This window comes from Amblyomma maculatum, chromosome 10 (genome assembly GCF_055883805.1).
Source record: "Amblyomma maculatum isolate TAMU_Amacu chromosome 10, ASM5588380v1, whole genome shotgun sequence".
NCBI lineage: Eukaryota > Metazoa > Arthropoda > Arachnida > Ixodida > Ixodidae > Amblyomma > Amblyomma maculatum.
In genome coordinates, this window is record NC_139353.1 from 6,051,261 (window position 1) to 6,072,739 (window position 21,479).

A 21,479-nucleotide genomic window follows, 5' to 3' on the forward strand; every position below is an offset into this window, starting at 1 on the left:
CTCTTGGATGGATATTAAATTTAATGAGTAAATACCCCTTATCCAAAGGCAATCAGTGCTGGATATATATAAACTTGAAGGGGATCGCAAAACAGTTTTATAGTCGAACCTTGCTATAACGAACACGGATATAGTGAATCGTCAGATAAAATGAAAATCGAAATTTGGTTTATGGTTTTTTTCTATGCGAGTTCCTTCTGTTCGAAAAATTCAAAATTTGACGCTAGATCGGTTATAGCGAAGCAGCTTTTTTTGCAATAAAACGGCAATAAATGCGTAAAGGAGCCGAAAAAAACATCAAGAAACGCAATTTTTCAATTAATCGAATCGCCTGCTGCAGAAGTGGTTAAATCGCCCGCGCGTTTGCATGCCGCATAATTTAGCGACGGCAACATAAACTACCGCCAATGGCTTATGGCCTCCAAGATCACACCCCCGCACGCGGTGATTTCGAAGGTCATGAACGGCCATGGCCAGACTCAAGCAGCGCTGCCGAAGTGTGTTTAAATCGCCCGATGTTCATGTGCCGCGTCATCTAGCAGAAGTGACAAAAACTAGCACCAACGGTCCATGGTGTCCGAGATCAAGACGCAGCCGCCGCCACCGCTGCTCGAGTCTTGCCCTGCAATGGCTGACAGGCATGTGACTGACATGTCATCGCCATTGCCCCGTCATGGCATGAGCCCCTGCCGTGCCTCTGTCGCTGCGACCGATCCCCAAGTCCATTGGCTCCATCGTTCAAATTTTTCTCGGAGGCAACTTCTTAGTATATTCATTTTTGCTCTCCAACACTGAACGAAAAGCGAAATTTCAAATTTATAACAAGCTTTAAATTAATACATTTTACATTTTCGCACCTTTGTGTTGTCCATAATAGTACACATGTTTCGCTTTATTAGCGCTCAGCGTTTGTCCCTTGTCTTTCTCCTTTAGTCCTGTCTTTAATTTTACGCTGACAAATTATGCACTCTAATTAGCAGACTTATTTACAGAAATTTGGGCACGCCTTTTTATAACAAATATCAGATATAACAAACAAATTTTCGCACCTCGTACTACTTCGCTAAACAAGGTTCGACTACTGATTCTTTGGTGCATTGACAAGGCAGAAAGTTTGAGGTTGCCACCGCTAAGAGGCCCCAATGTCTTGGCAGGAAAACTTTCTGCTGCTTATTGCAATTTCTTTTCCTACTAGGTACATGACTGTAACAAAAGATGTGCTCGTATCGGTTAAGAAAATGGAAGACAGCTTGAAGAGGCTAAAGCGAGCTCGGGATCGAACACCATTGCCAGAAGGGGCTGCCTCAGATGACGACAAAATCCGCCTCCAGCTGTACATCGATGTGGAGCACTTTGGCATCAAGGTGAACAGTCTCACCTGTGTCATACTTTTTAAGAGCAGATTCTGTAATTGTAGTCACACGAATCATTATCAGCAAGGTCTTAGCCTCATGCAGTTGCATTCTTATCTTGAATTTTGAATGAGAACTAGCTTTTTAACCAGTGCCGCCAGGAAGCAGAATTGTGCATGAAGTGTGGCCTGTGGCTTTGGCTGGACAAGTTGGTACCTGTTCAGCTTACAAAATCTGATATTTGATACCATAATTACAGGGCAGTTTTATTAAGATAGTCGAGAACCAATTTTTTGGACTCTAGGGACAGCGATAACATCCGAAAATTTGGGCAGTCAAAAAAGCCAAATTTTGTCAAAAATTAAGTTTACATACATAACTTCTGATTGCCGCTATGGTGGAGGAAGGGATCAGTAGACCAGACTGATGCTTGACGGTCTCGGCGCGTAATGTTTACACAAACAATGGGCGGCAACCGGCATTCGATGGCTGTACTGACGTAGCACCTCGTGGGCGAATGTGCTGGCTAGATGAAATCCAGATGCGAAAGCGAACCTGCCACAGCGAGTTCACTAAGCCGCTGCATTTTGAGGATGTGTAGCACACAGCGACACCGAGATCGGCGTTCCCAGCCTGCAAAAGAAGAGAATAAAGTCGAACGGCGCATTCTCGGTGCACATGCACGGCACCGGCTGTTCGGTTCGAGAAGCCCGCCACACTGGTCGTTTTGTTCTTGGTGCTCCGCTGCGACCCCGTAAATTCTCTACAGAGGTGACTTCAGCCTATGAGATGGCCGACGATGAAGCCTATGAGATGAAGCAGCCTACCGCCCTCAGGCGACCTTCCACCTGATGCTACCTTGCGCCCACGGAACGTCGCAGCTATCCAACCCCGCCTGCCGACATTGTCCCAAGCAGTCACAATCTGGTTCGCCCAGGTGGAAGCCATCTTCCATCTACTACACCATGTCACCTCGGAGGCATCTCTGTTTCGTCGCTTACTTTCCAATTTGCCTGCTGAGGTGACTCAAAAGGTGGTGGATGTCATCCTTAGACTCTTGGGCGATACTCCGTACCAGCAACTTAAGCAGTGCATTATGGACTCCCCCAGCAGCTGCTCGCCTGTGAAGAGCTTGGAGCGTACTTCTGAGCGTACTTCCAAGTCACCTGGACCTACTCTCCGTGCAGCCAACTCAACCTCCATCGCCACGTATGGTCTCCGGTTCCTCACTGTGGACCTCGGCGTGCGGTGCACGTTCGACGGGTCTTCATCGTCGCTGATGTCCATCAACCCATCCTCGGATCCAACATCCTGACGCATCCTGATCTGGGCGTCAGCATGCATCGCCACCATCTCATTGACAGCACATGGGAACGGCAGAGACCAAGCGTTGGCGAACTGGCGCAGCGGCCAAGCCGGCTCTCGGTATGTACTCCACACACAAGAGCGACATCACTCAGCAGCGTGATTCTGCTCTCTCAACGGTAGGGTCCTCCGAGCAGCGTCACCTGGCAACAGATAGCGCAAATATTGTAAAAATGAATAAGACTGCATTTGAAGCCTGCCGTATCCGTTGCTTCACTGGCGCATTGGATTAGCACTACTTACCTGAGCACTTCGCGAATAAAACATATGTTCAAATCCTGTATGTGCAACATTTTTTCTGAATTCTTTTTTAATTGCAAAACATTAAAATAAGCTACCAATATCTTTCCTGGGAGGTGTTCCCCTTTAGGTTGCATCATGTGATGTTTTTAATTCTTAATAGTCACAAAACCAGCCGTGAACAGAGCCACAAGGTGACATTCTGACAATGGTAACACTAATTATTTTCACCATAATCATTTCCTGCTTTTAATGAGTGTATGTCACTTTTAGGTTGTGTTCAGAGACACCTCTCGATAACAATCGCAGTTTAACCCGCTGAGAAACAACCAGTGAGAAGAAAGAGGTTGCGGGACTCTACCGTTGAGGAGACGGAATTACGCCACTCAGGAGTGGTTCTACGACAACTCCCTGGGGAGCGCCCTGCTTTTTGAGGCCCGTGCGGGGGTGTTGCGCACAAAGAAATAACACGCACGGATCGAGGGTAAAGACAACACTGATGTCTTGTGTGCGGTGTGCGGGCGGGAGACAGAGACGATCGAACATATAGTGATGACTTGCCTAGTGCTCTTGCCATGTCAGCCTAGGGGGTCGGCTTTGCCGCAGGTGCTGGGGTTCGCATCTAGACAGCCGCAAGGAGACGCTGCAGTGGACAGTGATGCGACACAGTGGGATGAGAGAGCTGTGGCTGTAGAGACAACCAAACGACGCCTTGAAACTGGATAAGGCTGACTAGATAAATGGTGTTGGTGGCGTTGCGCCACGGCGGAACAGACTCCGTCACAGTAGGTAATTGACTTGGCTAGGACCTTTATGGTCCACCTGGTAAAAAAAGAGAAGCGTCAGTACCAATCCAATCCAATTCAAAGCACGACGCGCCTTTCCATCACTGGCGTTATATCGGCTGTCGCTTCCACTGGCATCTGCATGCTGATCCCGTCGTGCTCGTACGCCCAAGTCCTCGCAGACTTTCCTGAGGTCACAGGGCCTTGTAATCTCCGCCAACCTCCCAAACATGGTATCACCCACCACATTGTCATGCGTGGTCCACCCTTCACAGCTCGTCCGCGCCGCCTCTTCAGTGCGCGTTTGGCGGTTGCTGAACGGGAATTCGACCACATGCTCCAGCTGGGTATTATTCGCCCTTCGTCCAGCACATGGGCCTCACCACTCCATCTGGTGCCCAAGAAAGAACGGGGTGACTGGCGTCCGTGCGGCAACTACAGGGCTCTCAACACTCACACAGTCCACGACAGCTATCCCCTTCCACACATCAAAGACTTTACTGGACATTTGGACAGATGCAAGGTCTTTAGTAAAGTAGTGTAAAAGTGTACCATCAGATCCCTGTTCAACCAGCTGATATACCGATGATGGCCATCGCTACATCCTTCGGCCTGTTTGAATATGTGCGCATGCCCTTTGGGCTGCACAACACAGCTCAAACTTTCCAGAGATTCATTGCTGAAATGACGCGCGGGCTCCCGGCTGTGTTTGCCGACATCGACGTCACGAGTTGTGCTCCACAAGATCACAAGCGTCACCTCCGGGAACTCTTTCAACACCTCCAAGAATTTGGCTTAGTCGTCAACGCCCAGAAATGTTTTCGGCTCTGGAGTTTCTAGCCCACCACATCTCGGCGCAGAGAATTCGTCCATTGCTTCCCACGTCCAAGTTATTAAAGACATCCCAGCATAAGAGCCACACAGCGCTCGTTACCGAGCAGTGCGTCTGGTTCGCCAGTGGGCCCGCTCATGCCTTCTTGCCAGTCTGCCAAAGTGACCCGCCATACAAAAACTCCACCCCAGTCTTTCCCACCACCTGGTTGTCGCTTTGACCACGTTCATCTGGACTCTGTTGGACCGCTACATTCTGAGGACGATCGACTGCTTCATTCGTTGGCCTGAAGCAGCGCCCATTCCGGACATTACTGCGGAAGCAGTTGCCGAAGCCTTCGTTTCAGCATGCGTTTCCCGCTTCGGCTGCCCTGGCATTGTTACCACGGATCGCGGCCGGTTTAAATGTGCCTTCTTCACTTCTCTCGCCCGTCTGCTAGGCACCAAACACTGCCGCACCACAGCATACAATCCCTGTGCCAACGGCATGGTCAAGTGGCTCCATCGTCAGCTCAAGACTGCCCTCACTGCTCGCCTTGATCATGAGCATGGGGCTGACCACCTTCCTATGGTGCTTCTTGGCCTACGCACCGTTCTTCGTCATGACCTTGGCTGTTCGGCGGCCGAACTTATCTCGGATATTTGTTTGTTCCTTTGGCTTCCTCATCCCAGCCATTGCAGTATCTTCAATGCCTTTAGGACTGCATTCAACACCTGCGCTCAGTGCCGCCTAGATCATCTAACCGTCAGGTCTTTGTGCACCCGGACCTTGCATCCTCGACGCTCTAACAGGGCCCCTTACCCCACCATATGGTAACCCATACCACGTCCTCAACAAGACAACAAAGTCTGCAAATCACCTCAAACCCGCATAAATGGAGACACCTCCCCAGAGCCTCCCCTCGGATGTTGCTTGGCTTATCTGCCGACCTACCTGCCGCCAAGGCACCCCCATCCCTGCCCCATCGGCACGTACATCTCGCCGTTGTGTCTGGGCGGGGGGCCCTGTAGTGCACAGCGACGCTGTAAAGCAGAGGCGCTAAGATCGGCGCTCCCAGTTGGTGAAAGAAGAAAATAAAGTTGAACGGCGTGTGCTCAGTGCGCACGCATGACACGGGCTGCTTGATCGAGAAGCCTGCCACGCTGGTCGTTTTGTTCTGGTGCTTCGCTGCCCGTAAATTATCTACAGATGCTTCACCGCACAGTTCTCATCTACCGTGCAGTGAAAAGCCTCAAAACAAAGCGAGGCCATATGTGCAGCTACGGCTTCGCACTACATAAAATGCCCCGTATTCCTAGCTTCATATTTGCTTTATATAGTAATCACATTATCGACCACCTTGAAGCCTGGATTAATGGTGTTCCACAATACATGTTATATATAGGCTTGGATATTGGTAGTGGTGCAGCAGCAAATAAGTTCGAAAAATCGAGCAATCAGTGATGCGTCTGAAATTTTGGGTGCTCATATACATTAGTTGCATGGGGCATGTAGCGGTGCCACGAAAAAGTCCGAATAACTCAGCATAGTATCCAAAAAATCATGTCTGAATTTTCAGTCTACTGCTGTACATTTTACTTTGCATCTGTTTTAATATTTAGGTCACTAACATGAAAATCAACCTGTGCAGCAGTAGGCACCTGCTTTGGAGTAGCAACAAGACTGTTTTATCTCTCAACAGGTGGAAGAACTTGGGATACAGAAATCACAAGTTTCAAGCTACGGAGCCCTCGTGGAAATAGTGGAAGCAGCCAGAAGTTCCCCAGCCTTGTGATGTTTGACACGACGAATCATTACTTTTGTCAGTGACTGCACTAATCCAGCAACGAACTGACGGGATGATTGCTGGCATGCAAAAGTATCAGTCCAGGGTGCCTTTCCTAATAAGGCTTCTGTAAATACCGATGGCGCTGTAAATGTTTTGTAGAATACTGCGGCTTGTATCACTGCTGAGCAGGCATTTTTTTTTCTTTGCATCACACTGCATCCGGTTATATAATGGCTACTATTGCCCCCCCCCCCCCCCCCCCTCCACCATGCATGTGAAAATAAAATCAAAGTGAAATAAGGAGTCTACTAACATTTGCGAATTTTCACAACGGTATGTTTCCCACACTGCTTGTCTTGGAACAAGATATGGCACTGCCTCTTTATTCATTAAATTTTCGTGATGTTTGAGGTTATAGTATTGCAACAGTTACTCGCTGGCTATACCAATGACACTTTGCAGAATAGTTTTATGGCCTTACTTTCAAGCTGTACACCAACACGCGTCTACATGGACAGTTGACCATGAAATGCTCGTGCATTAACACACAGGCCCACATCTGACATATACCCACAAGCAAGTGAAAAGATGTTTTTAAAGGCTGAATATGCAAGCAGCGTTCATAGCATGGGTGAAGAAGGTGTGTGTTTGGGGGATGGGGCCGTTCCCCAGCGCTGCTGTTGACGAAAACATTGTGCACCGGGTACAAAAAACTACGCTTTTTTTCCTCGTCAATGCATAGGTAGAATACCCATTGTCAATTGCCTCTCCAAATCCTGCGCTGTCAACGACCCATCGATGGCCTCCACGTTCGGATTGAACACTGAATAGGCGCTCAGTTCCCCGCGCACGCGCGGCCTCTTTCGAAAGTTTGTAAACATCACGTAAAACACGCTGACCACAAAAAACACGGCGCCGAACTCGAGCACTACGAAGAGCATCATCAAGAGACACCACAATGTCAGCTTGGCAGCAAACGTCGCCACGTCGAGCTTGGTCCATCGCGTGCAGGATTCCTCGTCCACCACAGGTTCGTCCGTAACCATTATGCGAGAAGTTGATGATGGCATCGGTGATTCGGTCACGGTACGCATCTTGCGAAGCTTGGCCAAGTTTTCTTGCTGTGAAAAAAAAAAAAATGCAGAAAAAGTAAGACGACATGTTTTGTTTCTGTTGACATCGAGCATATGGGTTTAGGACGGGCACCTCACCGTGTTTTCGACGACGCGATCACTTGTCTTCTCGGATTGAAGTGCTGTCTTTGTAGAATCTAAAAGCTCAGATCGATTTTCGTTGGATTTCTTCTGTTTTTCTCGAAGCCTCGCTCGAAATTTAGCTAGCTCCTCTTCCATACTTACCATTTTTGCGAGTTGCTCATCCTGGCAGCTCGCTCGATAGCTCGATCGCTCAGCTGTTGCTTCACAGTGTTGTCGGCCCATGTTCCATTTGTTTCTCATTCTAGTCGCCTTCATATTTTATTCACGCTCATCACAACTCCAGCTTATCGTGCTCATTTGAGCACATCAGTACGTGGCATTAAGTGTTTAACTCTTAATTTTCTTATCAATGAAAAACAGCATAATTTTGTTTTTATGTTGAGTCTTTGCTTCTGCAAAGGGCAAGCAGGACGATTCGTTCTTGCGGATTCCAAATATGCCCTAGCGAAGAAAACGCGCAGTAGCAGCACTGATGGCACTGATGTTGTGTTCGATGGCGTAATACAGTCGTGTTTGAAGCTCGCGAGGCGCGCTTCGGGCTTTCATCGGTTGGCCTCGTCAGGAATAACCATCTACCAGGCAGGTTTTTGCGCTAATGTTTCTATGGGGCGTCTAAATTCGCGATTGTGTGCAACTCCTATTGCTTCCTGTACTCGGCACATCTAGGAGCCGACACCCGAAATTCCACTACCGGCCGTCGCATACGGGCCATGTGAGTTGACACCCTGTATTCTAACTTCCTTCAGGTGGAAACCTGCGGTAGATGCTGTTCAGAGGTGTCTTTGGAGTTTTCCTAACGTCTTGTTTTGCCACTATTACAATGGCGTGGAGGTCACACGGCAAAAACAACCTCGATTTGGTGCGCAACCTGAAGCGTAAGTACTGCACCTACCTCTCCGCATGTGGCAGAGTGGTGTATGGCTTCACGTGTGTTTTCGAAGCCGGGCTCGACTTAATAGCGTGGCCGTTATCTGCAGAGAATGGTATCATCAGGAGCCAGAAGGTAGAGCAGGTAATGAGCAGCGTTGACCGAGGAAAGTACTGTCCCAACAACCCCTACATGGACTCTCCACAAAGCATCGGATACGCTGTCACAATCAGCGCACCGCACATGGTACGGCTCCGTTAATCGCGCATTGTTTCTTTATTGCATTCACAAAAAAATAAAAAGGCTTACAAAACAATTTCAGTTACTAGTTAGGGTCGCGTTTAGGTACGTGTGTAGATGTCAACATGGCAATGTAAGCATGCAATGTTCCCATGTTTTGATCAGCTGCGAGATTTGGTTCTAGCCAAGAAGAGCCGATAACTTTGTCATGTCAACACTTTAAAGCCTGGTTTATTACTGTGCAAAGAGCACGCACTCTTGCATATGAGCGTAAACCATGGAAAAGCTAGTTTGCTTTTCTTTGCAGTGACAGTATTTGTTTTAGTCTGTATTTTTTGTCATGTCAACACTTTAAAGCCTGGTTTATTACTGTGCAAAGAGCACGCACTCTTGCATATGAGCGTAAACCATGGAAAAGCTAGTTTGCTTTTCTTTGCAGTGGCAGTATTTGTTTTAGTCTATTTTTTGCTTTTCTTAGCAGTGGCAGTATTTGTTTTAGTCTGTATTTAAATTGCTTAATTAGGCTAAATCTTACTTATACCCCGTTACTGTGTGTTGAAGAGCTGGATTATCTTAAAAGCAACCTCTTGAAGGAGTAAAATTGTCATCAAATATACTTGACCCAGTTTGCAGGCAGTTTGCTTAGTTCTTTCTGGGTCGCTCCTAAGCGAACAAAATTACTGAAAAGCATGCATTTTAATGCAGTTACAGCATAACTTTTATACCTTTAGCAGCAGGCGTCAGGCATCAGAATAATGAAAATAGCATAAAATGTGGTTTCTGGACTTGACTGATTTTTTTTTTAAACTCAGTTGCACATCGTAACTGCTAGTGATTGAACCATTCCAACATGTTTCTTGAGTCTTACATTATGTGACATTTGAGTGTATAACTTAGCACCATGCGGTCAAAGCTGTCTCCTGTTTGAGGAGCATGTGATGCATATTAATTGCACTTCAAATGGAAACAAAAGACATAAAATGTTACTTTGTTGCTTCTCGGCTTGTACAGCATGCTCAGGCATTGGAGTCCCTCAGGGACCATCTCAAGGAAGGATCAAAGGCCCTTGATGTAGGCTCGGGGAGCGGCTACCTCACAGCTTGCATGGGCCTCATGGCAAGTTCTTGGTTCTATTTGTGCTTGTATTTGGTTCTTCTGTTGCGTTTGTTGTTGTTTCCTATTAAGTGTGTATAAACGTACACAAGGTTACTGTAAAACGCAAGTTCTGGAGTTATGAAAATACATGGTAACATATATGTTGAGGTCATTGGAACCTCATCATCAAAGTGTGTGCTTTTATCTAAAGAGTATTCATGCTTGCTGAGCATTGTTTTATTACTTCTGTCACAAGCAACGTCATGTAATAAGTCTATATTTATTTATTTAGTTAATTCAGATACTGTAGTTGTCTGAAGGCTTTAGAGTATGCTAAGAAATCGGACCGGTAGGCTGACTAACACGAGATTAGAATCACAGAAGAAACAGGATGGCGGCGCCTTAGTCTTAATAACTTTCTGGCAAGTTCTCTTCCCCATTGTGCATGCCAAGGATAATGAACTATGTGGGAGTCTGGTTAACATTTTTGAATTTCCATTACCTATTCACTCAAGTACCCTTGTCAGAACTTTGGAACCAGTACAGGGGGCTACCAGCGTTATTTTGTGGGCAGCAGCAAATTGCTGGCTAAAAGAGCTTGTAGTGTAGGGTTGGTCAAGTTTCTGTTAACAGGCTGTTTCTTCTGTATTGTTTTGATGTTCGCTGTTCTCCAAATGTGCATGCAGACAGTGCTGTGGAAATATGATAGGGGCCCTAGCTCGTTAACAGGCTTATGGCTGGAGACTAGTGCACACATACAAGCTTTGAGCTTTGGGCTCAAGCAGGCATAAAGACATTTCAGCTTGGCATTGCGCATTTTGTCTTGTTGAAAGGCATGTCAAACTTGCCCCTTTTACATTGTGGAGAGGTAAGGGTCCAACTGTTGGTCATAGCATGGGGTGTTGGCTGCTTGAGTGTATAACTGAGGGGAAGGGCTTGTTCATGTTTTTTTGACGCAGAAGCAACTCTCTGCTTGCAAGTGCAGTCTGTCAACAAAAGGGTATGCACTTGAATAAGAAAGCACAACTGGCCACTGAATAATTTGTCTCAACAAATTAGCATGTAGTGCCTGTCCTTGAGCAGATACATGAGTTGCAGTCGGTGAATGGAGAGCCAAAAACAGTGCATTTATGTAAGGTTTTAAAAGGGGAAGTGCAGGTACTGTACAGTTCTCTGTTGGTGTGCTCTTCCACGTCCATAGTCTGTCTGAGTATAGTGTTCTCGTATTGAGGCTTGATGCATTGTTGCTTGCATTTGTGCAGGTTGGCGAGACTGGCTTGGCCGTGGGCATTGACCACATTCCAGAGCTGGTCAATGAGTCCATTGCCAACATAGAGAGTGACCAGCCCGAGCTGGTCAAGACCAAAAGGGTCAAGATGGTTGGTGCGTAGACACGCAGTTATTGTGCCTCTTACCACATTCTCTTTTGAGAGGTAGAAATGGAACTGTAATGTTATATATTTTATTTTAGTAATTCTGCATAGGCAGTCATCACTCATGGTAAATTGCAATGCTAAATTCGTTGTCAACCAATCATTTGGTTGTAACATGATTGTTTTCAATGTCACTTTTGTTTTCAAAGCCATAGGGCCTAGTGTAGTTGGTAATTGCATGGCATCAGTGCAGAAATGAATTAATGCTAGCTAAGGAGCGGAAAATTGCAGATTGACATGGCTATGTTCTACACGACTGTGCATTTAGTACTGAGCTTACCAAAATTCACTAGTATCACGTTGAGGTGGCTTCTTCTATTCTCTATGCACAAGGAGGAAACTGAGGTCCAGAAAAATGATTTTATAGAAGTGTTTGGCTGAATGAACTTTTATCTTGTTATTTATTTTAAACCTCTGCCTTTCTGTGGGAGATTTAGAAGGCGCAAAAACTTATCATACTTCTTGGCTTTAGTGCAATGTTTGTTTGTTCCACTTAGAAATGTCAGAGGTTTGCCACCACCACAACTTCATAGGAGACACTGGGCTCTTATGATAGGATTTGTGGTCATCATGATGGATTGACAGTTTCATCGCTAAGTTCTTGCTTCTGATCTGCAGTGGGAGATGGCCGTGAAGGGTATCCTGAGGAGGCACCCTACGACGCTATCCACGTGGGGGCCGCAGCTCCAGACATGCCGAAAAAGGTCGGTGTTGTGTTTTCTCTATCCGTCATCTCTTAATTAACCTGCACTTATTTGATTAACTGCTTTAAGAAAAGTTCAGGAGCTGAAATAGTCGATACTAATGTAAGCTTACAGTTGTCCAGCTCACGCCCCAGAAAAGCGTCAAGGGACTGTATAACTGCTAGTATGATCCCAGATGTATTAGACCGGTTTACTTCGCTAGTTCAAGCGTGCTACATTGGGGTAGTGCTTGACATTTAAACTGTCACTTTTTGAGTACAGAACTCCCAAAACACGCATGATTTAATTAACTCTTTCTTTGTCATACAATATATGACTGTTTATAAGGAGTTTTGGACGGAATTGTTTCCTCCAAATAACATAGAATGTACTTTTTGAAAGCATTTATGTTGCCACAAACACATGCTTCAGTATTGCAGAAAACAAAATGCAAAGTACATAAAAATAAAAATTAAGGAAAAAAGTTTATACTAACAAGGCAATAACTCTTGCCAAAAAAAATTTTTAAAATGTTTTAAATTTGCAAAATAAATACTAAAGGTTTGAAATTCAGAAACTCTTATTTAGAAAACTTTTCTGCTATGCATGAAAATAAAATTCTCAGTGTGTTCTTGACTGAATTTTTCTCTCCAGAAAAAACTTTATTGTATACAGTAAACTCTCATTAATTCGACTTTCAAGGGACCATAAAAAAATGTTTGAATTATTCAAACGTTTCAATTATTTAATGGGCCTGAAAGAACTGACAAAAACCATTTTCATAGCAGTATAATTATCTAATGAACACCTGTATGATGTTTTCTGCATTTGACAATAAACCAAAATAAGGATGACAGTTTTTTCTGGTATCGTCAAATTGTTTACTTTGTTAACTTTGCCAGTAGCGTTGGAGAATTGCTTGAAAATTGTAAAGGCCTCTTCTATCCTTTTCAAAGTGTGACGCAGTAGTATTGCTGTCTGTTCACAAAACCGGCCTGTGTCATTTTAGAATGCTTCAGCACACAGTTTACATGGTGAAGAATAGCAGTGAACCGCGCAGTGCGGAGAAACTGTGCGCAACCAGTGCGCATTTCCAGCTTACTTGAAGCAGCATGTGGATGCACTTGAGGGATATCTGCGTAGGCATTAGAGCAGTGTGAGACCATAATAAAAATAGAACAGTGATGCGTCAAGCAAGCAGTGTCCAAAACAGCACGACTGGCCAGTGCATGCGCCTGATCACAGCTAGCACAGAAGTACAAAAAGTGAAACCGAAGCTGTGCGTTGTTACGTTTCGAACTCCCCGAGTAACGAGACATGGTGTCGACATGGGCGTACATTCTTCTGAGAAGTCTTCACGCAACCACCTCGGAGTTCTCGGCACCAGAACCACCCAGGATGCAGCAGCATGGTGTCGCATGTCGGCAGCGACGGCAGCAGCTACCCCAGTTAGTTTCTGGAAGCAGTGTGCACAGAAGCGTTAACCAATTCGCCGAAGAGCGGACGTGCCTGCGTTTGGAAGCAGAGCGTCGCAGCGCCTGCGTGTTAGTGCCAAGGAGAGAGTGGGTCATCTCCCCCCTCATGAAGAAGAGCGGTCACCGCATTCCTTTCCCGCAGAGTGCTCCCGCGCGAAGGGTCCGCGTGGGTGGGGCATGGTTCAGACCTTGGGCAGCCAGCAAGCCTCCTTTCCGGACCCCCATGCCTGTCATCCTCCGGCGAAGTCGCTATCATGCCAAGTGGAAAGAGTGCTCTGGGAGGACGTCTGGTGGGCAGTTCCTGAAATGTGTTCATGTGATTGGACTTGAAAAAATGAACCACATTCCATAACTAGGTACTTGGGAGAAGAAAGCTGTTAAAAATGTGAGCCCTAGTGCTCTCGTGTGTCCCTTCTCTGTTGTTCACCATGTAAATGAACATTCGTTAAGTTCTCTCTAAATCTCAGCCCATCTCTGCTTTGGTGACCACTGCCCAGCTTGGCATCTGACTCGGCTATTCGCTATCCGTGGGTCCGCTACTAGAGCATGCTCAACACAACAACGTTTAAGCTTCAATTTGGAAATGGGGAACTTCTCTCCTCGTCGTCTAGTTTGGCATAGCATGTACAAAGTACTTATGCACCATTGCTTCATGCAATTCAGGTATGGGGAGGTTATTTCGGTGGTTGTTGGCTGTGCGGTAGGTACCTCGACATGATCCTTCGTTCACATCAACCGATGCGAGCCTGCCCATGTCCGATGAATGAATGTTCTACGCCATTGACTTGCATGAGGGTTGGCTGGCACTGCGCTTCTAGTTTGAATTATCTGAATTTCCAAATCAACAAAGGTCAAATTAACGAGGTTTTTACTGTATACCAAGATAGTTTATTTTTAAACATGGAAGCTTTAACTAAGAACATTTTATAAACTGGTGAAAAGAAATTGCAGAAATACAAAAAGTATACAGCAGGATATATCTCTCGAGAGACTTCTTTGACCTCTCTTAGCTAGCTCACAGCCATGCAACGTCAAACATGTGTTAAAGCCTTGTGCTGGTGCGGTGGCGCCACCTTACAGCTGGTGGAGCAGCTGAAGCCCGGTGGCCGCCTAATCTGCCCCGTGGGGCCGGCTGGAGCCAGCCAGACACTGGAGCAGGTGGACAAGCTGCAGGATGGCACCGTGAAGCGCACCTCCCTCATGGGCGTCGTCTACGTGCCACTCACGGACAAGGAGTCCCAGTGGCCTGGAAGGTGGCGTCAGTGATCCTCGCCTCTCTTTCTTTCTGTCCGCGTGTGCACACTCTGTCTCTGTGCTTGTGTGAAAGTACCTTTCTTCCCACCTCTAGTCGTTGTGTGCATTCACCTTCATTCTTTTTTCTTTCTTTTTTCCTTCTCTCATTGTTTCTCACTGCAGGATTACGAAGAAGACGAGTGCCGTGTTCTGATAAGGTGCTGCTTCTGCATCTCTTGTGCTTGTCAGTGCAGGAGTGTGTCACCTGTTGTGTCACTCCTTTTGTGCATCTCTTTCCTCTGCTCGCCACCCTTTGTGGCTTCGGTTGCATTGAGGTGATGAGTGTCAGTGAGACCTTTAAAGTAGAAGGCCGTCATTGGCTGGGACTTTTCCTTCTTGCGCACTCCCTTGTGCATTTCTGAAAAAGGCAGTGATGGAGATGCAGCATGGTAACATACTGTTGGCCAGGAATCGTGAGAACTGTAGCTGCCACTCTGAGCTGGCCTTCTATCTTCCTTCGTGCTAGTAGTGACTGGAGGACAGGGTAAAAAAACCAAGAAATGGCAGGCAGTGGCTTGGTGGGCAGTACAATGCTTGTAAAGTTAAAATTCTGTTTGGTTCTGTGCTTCAAGAATTGTTGCCTCTATTTGTCTGTACCAATTTCGAGTGATTCTCAAGGTATGAGAAGAGGCATGTAATTTGGAGAGCGGGCATGTGTGCTCATGCATTTTCTGTACCTCAGAACAAGCAGCGCAGGAGCTCAGCAGCGCAGGGTGTTCAGCTAAAGGGCCTCGCTGACCCTCACTTAGCTATCTTATGTTCGTAAATGGTGTTTCAAGGTGGAAAACCATTGGACCCGAATGTCTGGCATACGCTTTTCTTGCCAGAGTGCAGTTTTGCGTCCTTAGAGAATGAAAAGGACTTCTTTTTACGGCACTCTTTGTGCCACAGCTGATTTGATAATGGTTGAAATCAAATCTCAAAGTTTATACGCAGCTTATCATGATCTAGAGAACTGAGACAGTGTCGTACCAGTACCTCGCCTGTGACTGTTGAAGCCATAACTGTTCCTTTGCAAAAGCTTGCCAGTGGAGAAAAATGTAATGTCAGCACGTACCAGTTTTTGATGGTTTTTATAATTAGCCATGCATTCTTACTGTGGAAAGCAAAAGGGATAAGAGCTGAAATCTTTGAATAGTCCCTGTTTCTTTGAACGGCCTCTGGTGAACTAATAAAAGGTGGCAATTTGGGCTAGTTCATTACGATAAACAAAAGCAGGGCGAAACAAAAGCAAAACATCAGCGCTTGTGTCTTCGCATTGTTTGCACTGCTTTTGTTTATCCTAATGACTTTGGTGACATTGGGTATTGTTAGTGCTTGCTTTTACACCTTAGAACATTTTATTTATTTATTTATTTATTTAGAAATACTGCAGAGTCGCTTGACTCCAGGCAGGGGTGGACACAAAGAAAAAGTGCATCACAAGAATACATGTTCTCAGTGCTTCTTGCACATTAAGTTCCTTTATTTTCATTGAGGAAATAATCTCCGAGGCTGTTTGTAATGTCTGTGTTCTCTTCATAGATAGCATTGTTCTTATAACACCCTAGTTGACAGTTTTTGTGCACTGTGTGAGGAGGTGTTCCTTGGCTTGACTGTGTCATGTTGGCATACTTAGTTGTTGGCATAAGCCAAACGTTAAGCCAACATTAATGAGCCAGAGCGATCAAAGAAATATGTGATCTATTTTTACATCCAGCTCGTTGCTTACGCAAAGCAAAACGTTGGTTATCAGTGATTTTTTTTATACTCCAGCAGGGTCGTGTTCAGGTCGCTGTGCAAACGTGCATGCATGATGGAAATTTCATTGTGTGGCCCTTTAACGACTAGATAACTTTTAAGTCTAGCGTCAGAACAGCCAGAGTGGAAACAAACAACGAGCACACGCTCTCTTGCTGTCCCAGGGGCAATGGTCACAAGCCGTCCAGTTCGTTCGGGATGAAAACACCTGCTTCGACCCCGAAGGATAAGATAAGCGCGTCGCATTCTACTTGCCTGCGCTTCGCGCCATGCCTTGCTGCGGCATTGGTCTTGCCTGTGGCATTAATAAATCTTGTGCATTGAGATGCTTTGGTCATACCACGGAGCTTCATTCAAATCTTATCCAGCTCAGAAGTATCAGTTTGATTTCGTCATAGTGGAGCTGCATAGGAAAAGCTGCAATTTTTTTTTTTTTTTCTTCTTTTTTAAAGTTCACTTGGCATCCTTCTGGATGTTGCATGTGCTCAAAATGCTCTGAACGACAGTCATCTTCATGTTGCCCATGTAGTGTCTGGCCGCTTAATTAGTTCCACTGTACCGAGGCCACCTTGCTTCTAAAAAAATCCTTGGATTGGTTTGGTTTTTTCGGATAGCAGAGTTCGTTGCCCTACCAACTACTCGAAAGGATTGTGGCATTTTTAGTGGCAAGGTCCATGAATATTGTGGAGATTTTATGCTAACGCTCGGTTTATTGCTAACTGTATACAGGTCACAACTCTGTAATTTTCATTATGATTCCTTGTATGAAAAAAGCCAGTGTATGCCTATGTGTGGCTGAACCGTAAGAAAAGCCAGGGGCTCTCACTAACTTTGTTTACAGCTATACTCAGGCTCCCCCATTCTACTCTTAGGGCAGATGATGTGAAGCAAGCATGTGGATGACAATGTAGCAAGCTTCTTCATATTAGACTAAAATCCACACTAACAAACTGCACTTGACACAGGGCTTTATTTGTATGTCAAGCTCTGTGAGCACTGTACTAGGCTAGGCCTTCTACTGTGTTATCGTGCCTCTTTTGACCCGGAAATGGATTTTCCCAGTGACTTTATGGTAAATTTTGTAATGACTCAGTAAGCTACCAGGAGAGGCCTGACACAGGTCTTTGATAAGTGTGCTGCTGCTGTCGGCCAGCAGGCTTTTCTGTCCATTGTACAACTGACATCGGGAGCTGGCTTTATGATGCATTGGTCTCCAGGGTTGTCTGCACCACGTTGTAAGAGGCGAGTCCGGGTGGCCTGCTTCTTGCAGGTAAATGGCCGCGCTTGACTCCTGCACATAGCCGTGGGTCTCTCTCTTTTTTTTTTCTTTCTTTCTTCCTTTTTTTTTTTTTTTTTTTTGCGTGCATGCCTAGTACAGCAAGACTAGACCTTTGATTGGAATTGTCGAGCATGTCTCAACCAGTGGTATTCTAAACTAGATTTTATACATACATTGCCTTAAGCTCTTTGTTGCAGTCTGGCCTTTTGAGCCCGCACAAACGGTATGTTGCACATAACATAGTGTTTTGTGTTTTTCAGCCGAGTAAGTAGTTCGCATGTGCTACTTGGTTCTCAGGGTGCCAAGTATAGTCATGCATTTCAGATTTTGCAGTCACGTGTGTGACTTGCTTCAAGACACCCTGCAATCATTTTGCCAAAATGAGACTTAAAGATTGTCTAAAGATTGTCCGCACGCACTGTTTTTGTGCTCCCTTTTATCTGTCTCGGTTTCTTTTGTTGCTCATCTTGGCACCACTTTTCTGAGCATGAGAATGTCGATATTGTGTTGCTCTTGTAAAAACACGAGGAAATGGATGCTCACTCCTCGGTATTGCTGTTATCGTCGGAAAGTAACTACAGGAACTCTAAACGCTATTCAGGGAACTTAGGGCTGACCTTAGGCCTTGGATTAACACAGTGCAGTCTATGTGTTTAAGAACATGAATGGCAGAGGGTAAAGGAAAGTTCTAGCGGCAAATTTCTTGTCTGCGTTTTTCTTTGCATATGAACTTTACTTTCCTTGTGTGGCTTGTCGACACAGACCAACTTTTGATGTGGTATGCTTTTGTTACTAATTCTTTTCAATTCTCTTGTAACACTTTTGTTTTGCTTTGTGTTTGTGCTGTTTTATTTGTGCAAGCCCCCCCCCCCCCCCCTTTTTTTTTTCAGTGTGTGGCTGTGAAGCTTACTTTTTTTTCTTTTTTTAACATAGGACATTCAGATACAACAGTTTTTGCACTTAGTGTTAAAAAATGTGAGTCAACGCTTCTGAAGAGAATGTTAGTCAATTTATCCAGCCTCTTGTGTAACGGAGGTACTAGGAGTCACGGCAGAATGCCTGCTAAAACTTAAACACAAATAAAAAAATTTTTAACCATGTGTTTTAGCATCGCTGTAAATAGAGATTCCTTGCAAAGTGTGTCACTGCTGTAATGCATTTCTGATGCTATAGTAGTTGTTCATGAGTTTATAATTTGCAATGCTGGTTTGCAGCAAATACGTTTGTCATTGGCTTTAAGTGAATTTAAACATTGACATGTTTCCCCTTTCTGCTTGCCTTTTGCAGTGGCCACGGTGATGAACTATAGGAGGCGAGTGGCAGCGAAGAAATGCAAAGAGTCGTCGTCCCACCAGGCAGCCGACGAGACCTAGTCCCTTTGTATCCTTCGAGCGGTAGCTCGAACATGCAAGCAAGTGGTGATCACACATTTCGCTCCATGTTGCCGACAACACCTGTCCTGGTTGAAAAGCACCACCCCCCACTTTTTTTTTTTTGGCCTCAAGCACATGTGCTGACTGTTGACATTGTATTTATTAACTTGACGTTTCCTCGCCAGCTTGATGTTGCTACACATGGAAAGGACTGGACAGCAATCCCTGAACTGCTGTGGTTATGGACTTGGTGTTGTTCGTGTGGCTGGGGATATTCTGAAGGAGTGAAGTGGATGGAAGTTGTGTATGGTGTGCTGTTTCAATACCTCGAACAGACTGTGCCAGTGCTCTTTACCTATAGCAAACACTAGCTTAAACTTTCGTTTTTGTCTAAGCATGTGCATTGGCCAGCTTACTTTTGGGGCAATACAAGGTTTGTCATTTTCAATATACCTATTTCAAAGGGTTCCTTTTGATTGTATTATACTAAGGTGTTCCTGGTAAGTCTGTACGACTTGAAACTCTTGTATAGTTTCGGACCGGTGCGGTAGGCTTTCTGGATGCTTCAATAATGTATGACTGTTCTTGGCATAAAGTGGTTAAGTGGCAAAAGTGGTACTGAGGAGGCATAGAGTAGGCTGTATTATTGTAGATCTGTGTGATACCAAGATCTTTATATATATATATATAATGTTTTTTTTTTGTTTTTGTTTTTTTTTTTTCGTTTATGTGGTGTAGCTTCTGCTTCATATCTTTTTAGGAGTGAAGAATGGATTTGCCATTGAACAGACTTAGCAAAATTTTAAAAATATGGATACTTTCTAAAACAAACAGCTGTCTCAGTAGAATATGGTTGCTTTTTCTCTTAATGCACCTCTCATTACTGAACTTTTTATAGAAATCTTCTGCTATCGGCGCTGAGACAGTATACTAGTTTGCTTCATACTGAACACAGCAGAACTGAAATACTAATTGGAAATGCTGAGATCTGAATTTAAGTGATCAGCTAACTGGATTTTGATACTTGCTAACATTTCTTAGTTTTTTTAAATTTGAGGTGTTATCTCACTTTTGAAGCTTTCATCGAGGTAGTTTTCACCTCACCACATGAATGAGGGTTTCGGAGTCAGAAGTGCACTGAGTGGTCTGAACGGAGGTGAAAGTGCTTTGCTGATGCGTCAAATAAACTGTCAGTGTTGCCTGCACTGTATCTTTATTCCTCTCTCTTCAGCCTGCAGGGGTTTCCCCATTCCTCAAATATGAAAGGTGGTTGCTATTTGCTGGAAAATTTTGGCTCGAGCTTGCATTAGTTAAACTTGCAGCAGTAGCTGGCAGAACGAACTGCTGAACAAGTTTTTTGGTAAAACACCTGTCCATGGCAACTACATTTCGATCTCAGATTGCAGAAAAACTCACAATAAGCTATTGAACTGAAATATGGGTACACCTGAACATGAAGTTCAAGTGGTGGGGAAAAAAAAAATGTTTCTGTCCCTCATAACTGGTTCACCATAGACAGACCTCATGGGCACTGTATAGCTTTGCCTTAAAAATGTGCCTTTTGGTTTTTAGTTTATGCCTGGTTTTATTTGGCAATTGTTGTACTCGGTTGCGAGTTGCTTGATCATGCGTAAAAAGTTGTTCGGCGCCTGTGTGAATGCATTTTAAATGTGATGTGTTTGGAAAAGCTTTGCAGTTTGAAGGTGCTTAAACCTCTTTTTACATGGAACGGGAGGAAACTTGGTGCTTATCAAATTACATATTTGACAGCCCCAGTACATATCAAAGGTCCCAGCATGTGTAAATTCTTTTTTTCCCCATATGAGAAAGCACTTCTGCACAGATTTTCCTTATCTAGAAGAAAGAATGTGCACTAAATACAGTCGAACCCGGATATATCGAACGCGAAGGGGATCACGAAATAGTTCGATATATCGATTATTCGATATACAAAAATCGGCTTGTGACGGCACTTACGATGCCAAAAAACGATACAGTATTTGTCGCGTAATCAACCCACTCTCATAATGAACGCACCCTGCACTTGCACAGAGAATTTGAAAAAAAAAAAAAAAGGCATTAAGGCCAGCTCGCTTACATACAAGCGATCTCAGCGACGAGCGGCAGCGACAGAGCAAAAAATTTCAAACTTGTTGAAACTTCGCTGCTCGAGCCACCGCCGCAGCTCTAAACAAGATTTCTGTGTTGCCGCGGCAGAAATCGTGAGCGTTTTCGCTGCATGTCGATGGCGCGCCACTCCGTTTCGGTCGTCTCATCCACAGCTTATTTCTTGGCAGCGTGCCAAGATGCTGCGCAGCGATAACGTCTGGGCGCGTTTATCTTTTGATGGCTCCTGGGGTGGAGAGGAGCGAACTTGGCAGAGTGCCCGTGATGGTTTGATTGCACGTACTAGCCTGGTTCGATTTAACACGCCGCGCTTG

The 21,479-nt window shown here is 45.1% G+C and overlaps 3 protein-coding genes across 8 annotated transcripts in view; 2 read left to right on the plus strand and 1 right to left on the minus strand.

Moving 5' to 3' along the window:
• Positions 1-6,400, plus strand: part of Cog2 (conserved oligomeric Golgi complex subunit 2) — a 50,200-nt gene extending 43,800 nt beyond the window's left edge. For all 3 annotated transcript variants that reach the window (XM_084581811.1, XM_084581810.1, XM_084581812.1), the window contains exons 15-16: positions 1,196-1,364; positions 6,256-6,400. In XM_084581811.1, the coding sequence (XP_084437937.1) occupies positions 1,196-1,364; positions 6,256-6,348 (262 nt within the window). In that variant the 3' untranslated portion in view covers positions 6,349-6,400. The remainder of the gene's footprint in view (positions 1-1,195; positions 1,365-6,255) is intronic.
• Positions 6,401-6,636: 236 nt separating this feature from the next.
• Positions 6,637-7,800, minus strand: Saysd1 (SAYSVFN motif domain containing 1). The gene is made up of 2 exons (XM_084581826.1): positions 7,554-7,800; positions 6,637-7,463 (listed from the first exon to the last, which is right to left on the minus strand). Exons 1-2 carry the CDS (start codon positions 7,797-7,799, stop codon positions 7,074-7,076), a joined length of 636 nt encoding a protein of 211 aa, XP_084437952.1. The 5' UTR covers position 7,800; the 3' UTR covers positions 6,637-7,073.
• A 166-nt stretch (positions 7,801-7,966) lies between these two features.
• Positions 7,967-20,244, plus strand: Pcmt (Protein-L-isoaspartate (D-aspartate) O-methyltransferase). Of its 4 annotated transcripts, XM_084581818.1 has the most exons (9): positions 7,978-8,138; positions 8,306-8,434; positions 8,537-8,673; positions 9,679-9,783; positions 11,025-11,145; positions 11,814-11,899; positions 14,434-14,606; positions 17,604-17,656; positions 18,953-20,244. In XM_084581818.1, exons 2-8 carry the CDS (start codon positions 8,323-8,325, stop codon positions 17,623-17,625), a joined length of 756 nt encoding a protein of 251 aa, XP_084437944.1. In that variant the 5' UTR covers positions 7,978-8,138; positions 8,306-8,322; the 3' UTR covers positions 17,626-17,656; positions 18,953-20,244. The 4 variants fall into 4 exon arrangements, with proteins under 4 accessions (XP_084437941.1, XP_084437942.1, XP_084437944.1 ...); XM_084581815.1 differs by lacking the exons at positions 17,604-17,656; positions 18,953-20,244 and adding an exon at positions 16,551-16,776 and having other exon boundaries at positions 7,967-8,138; XM_084581816.1 differs by lacking the exon at positions 17,604-17,656 and having other exon boundaries at positions 7,977-8,138; positions 14,434-14,611.
• Positions 20,245-21,479: the final 1,235 nt, after the last annotated feature.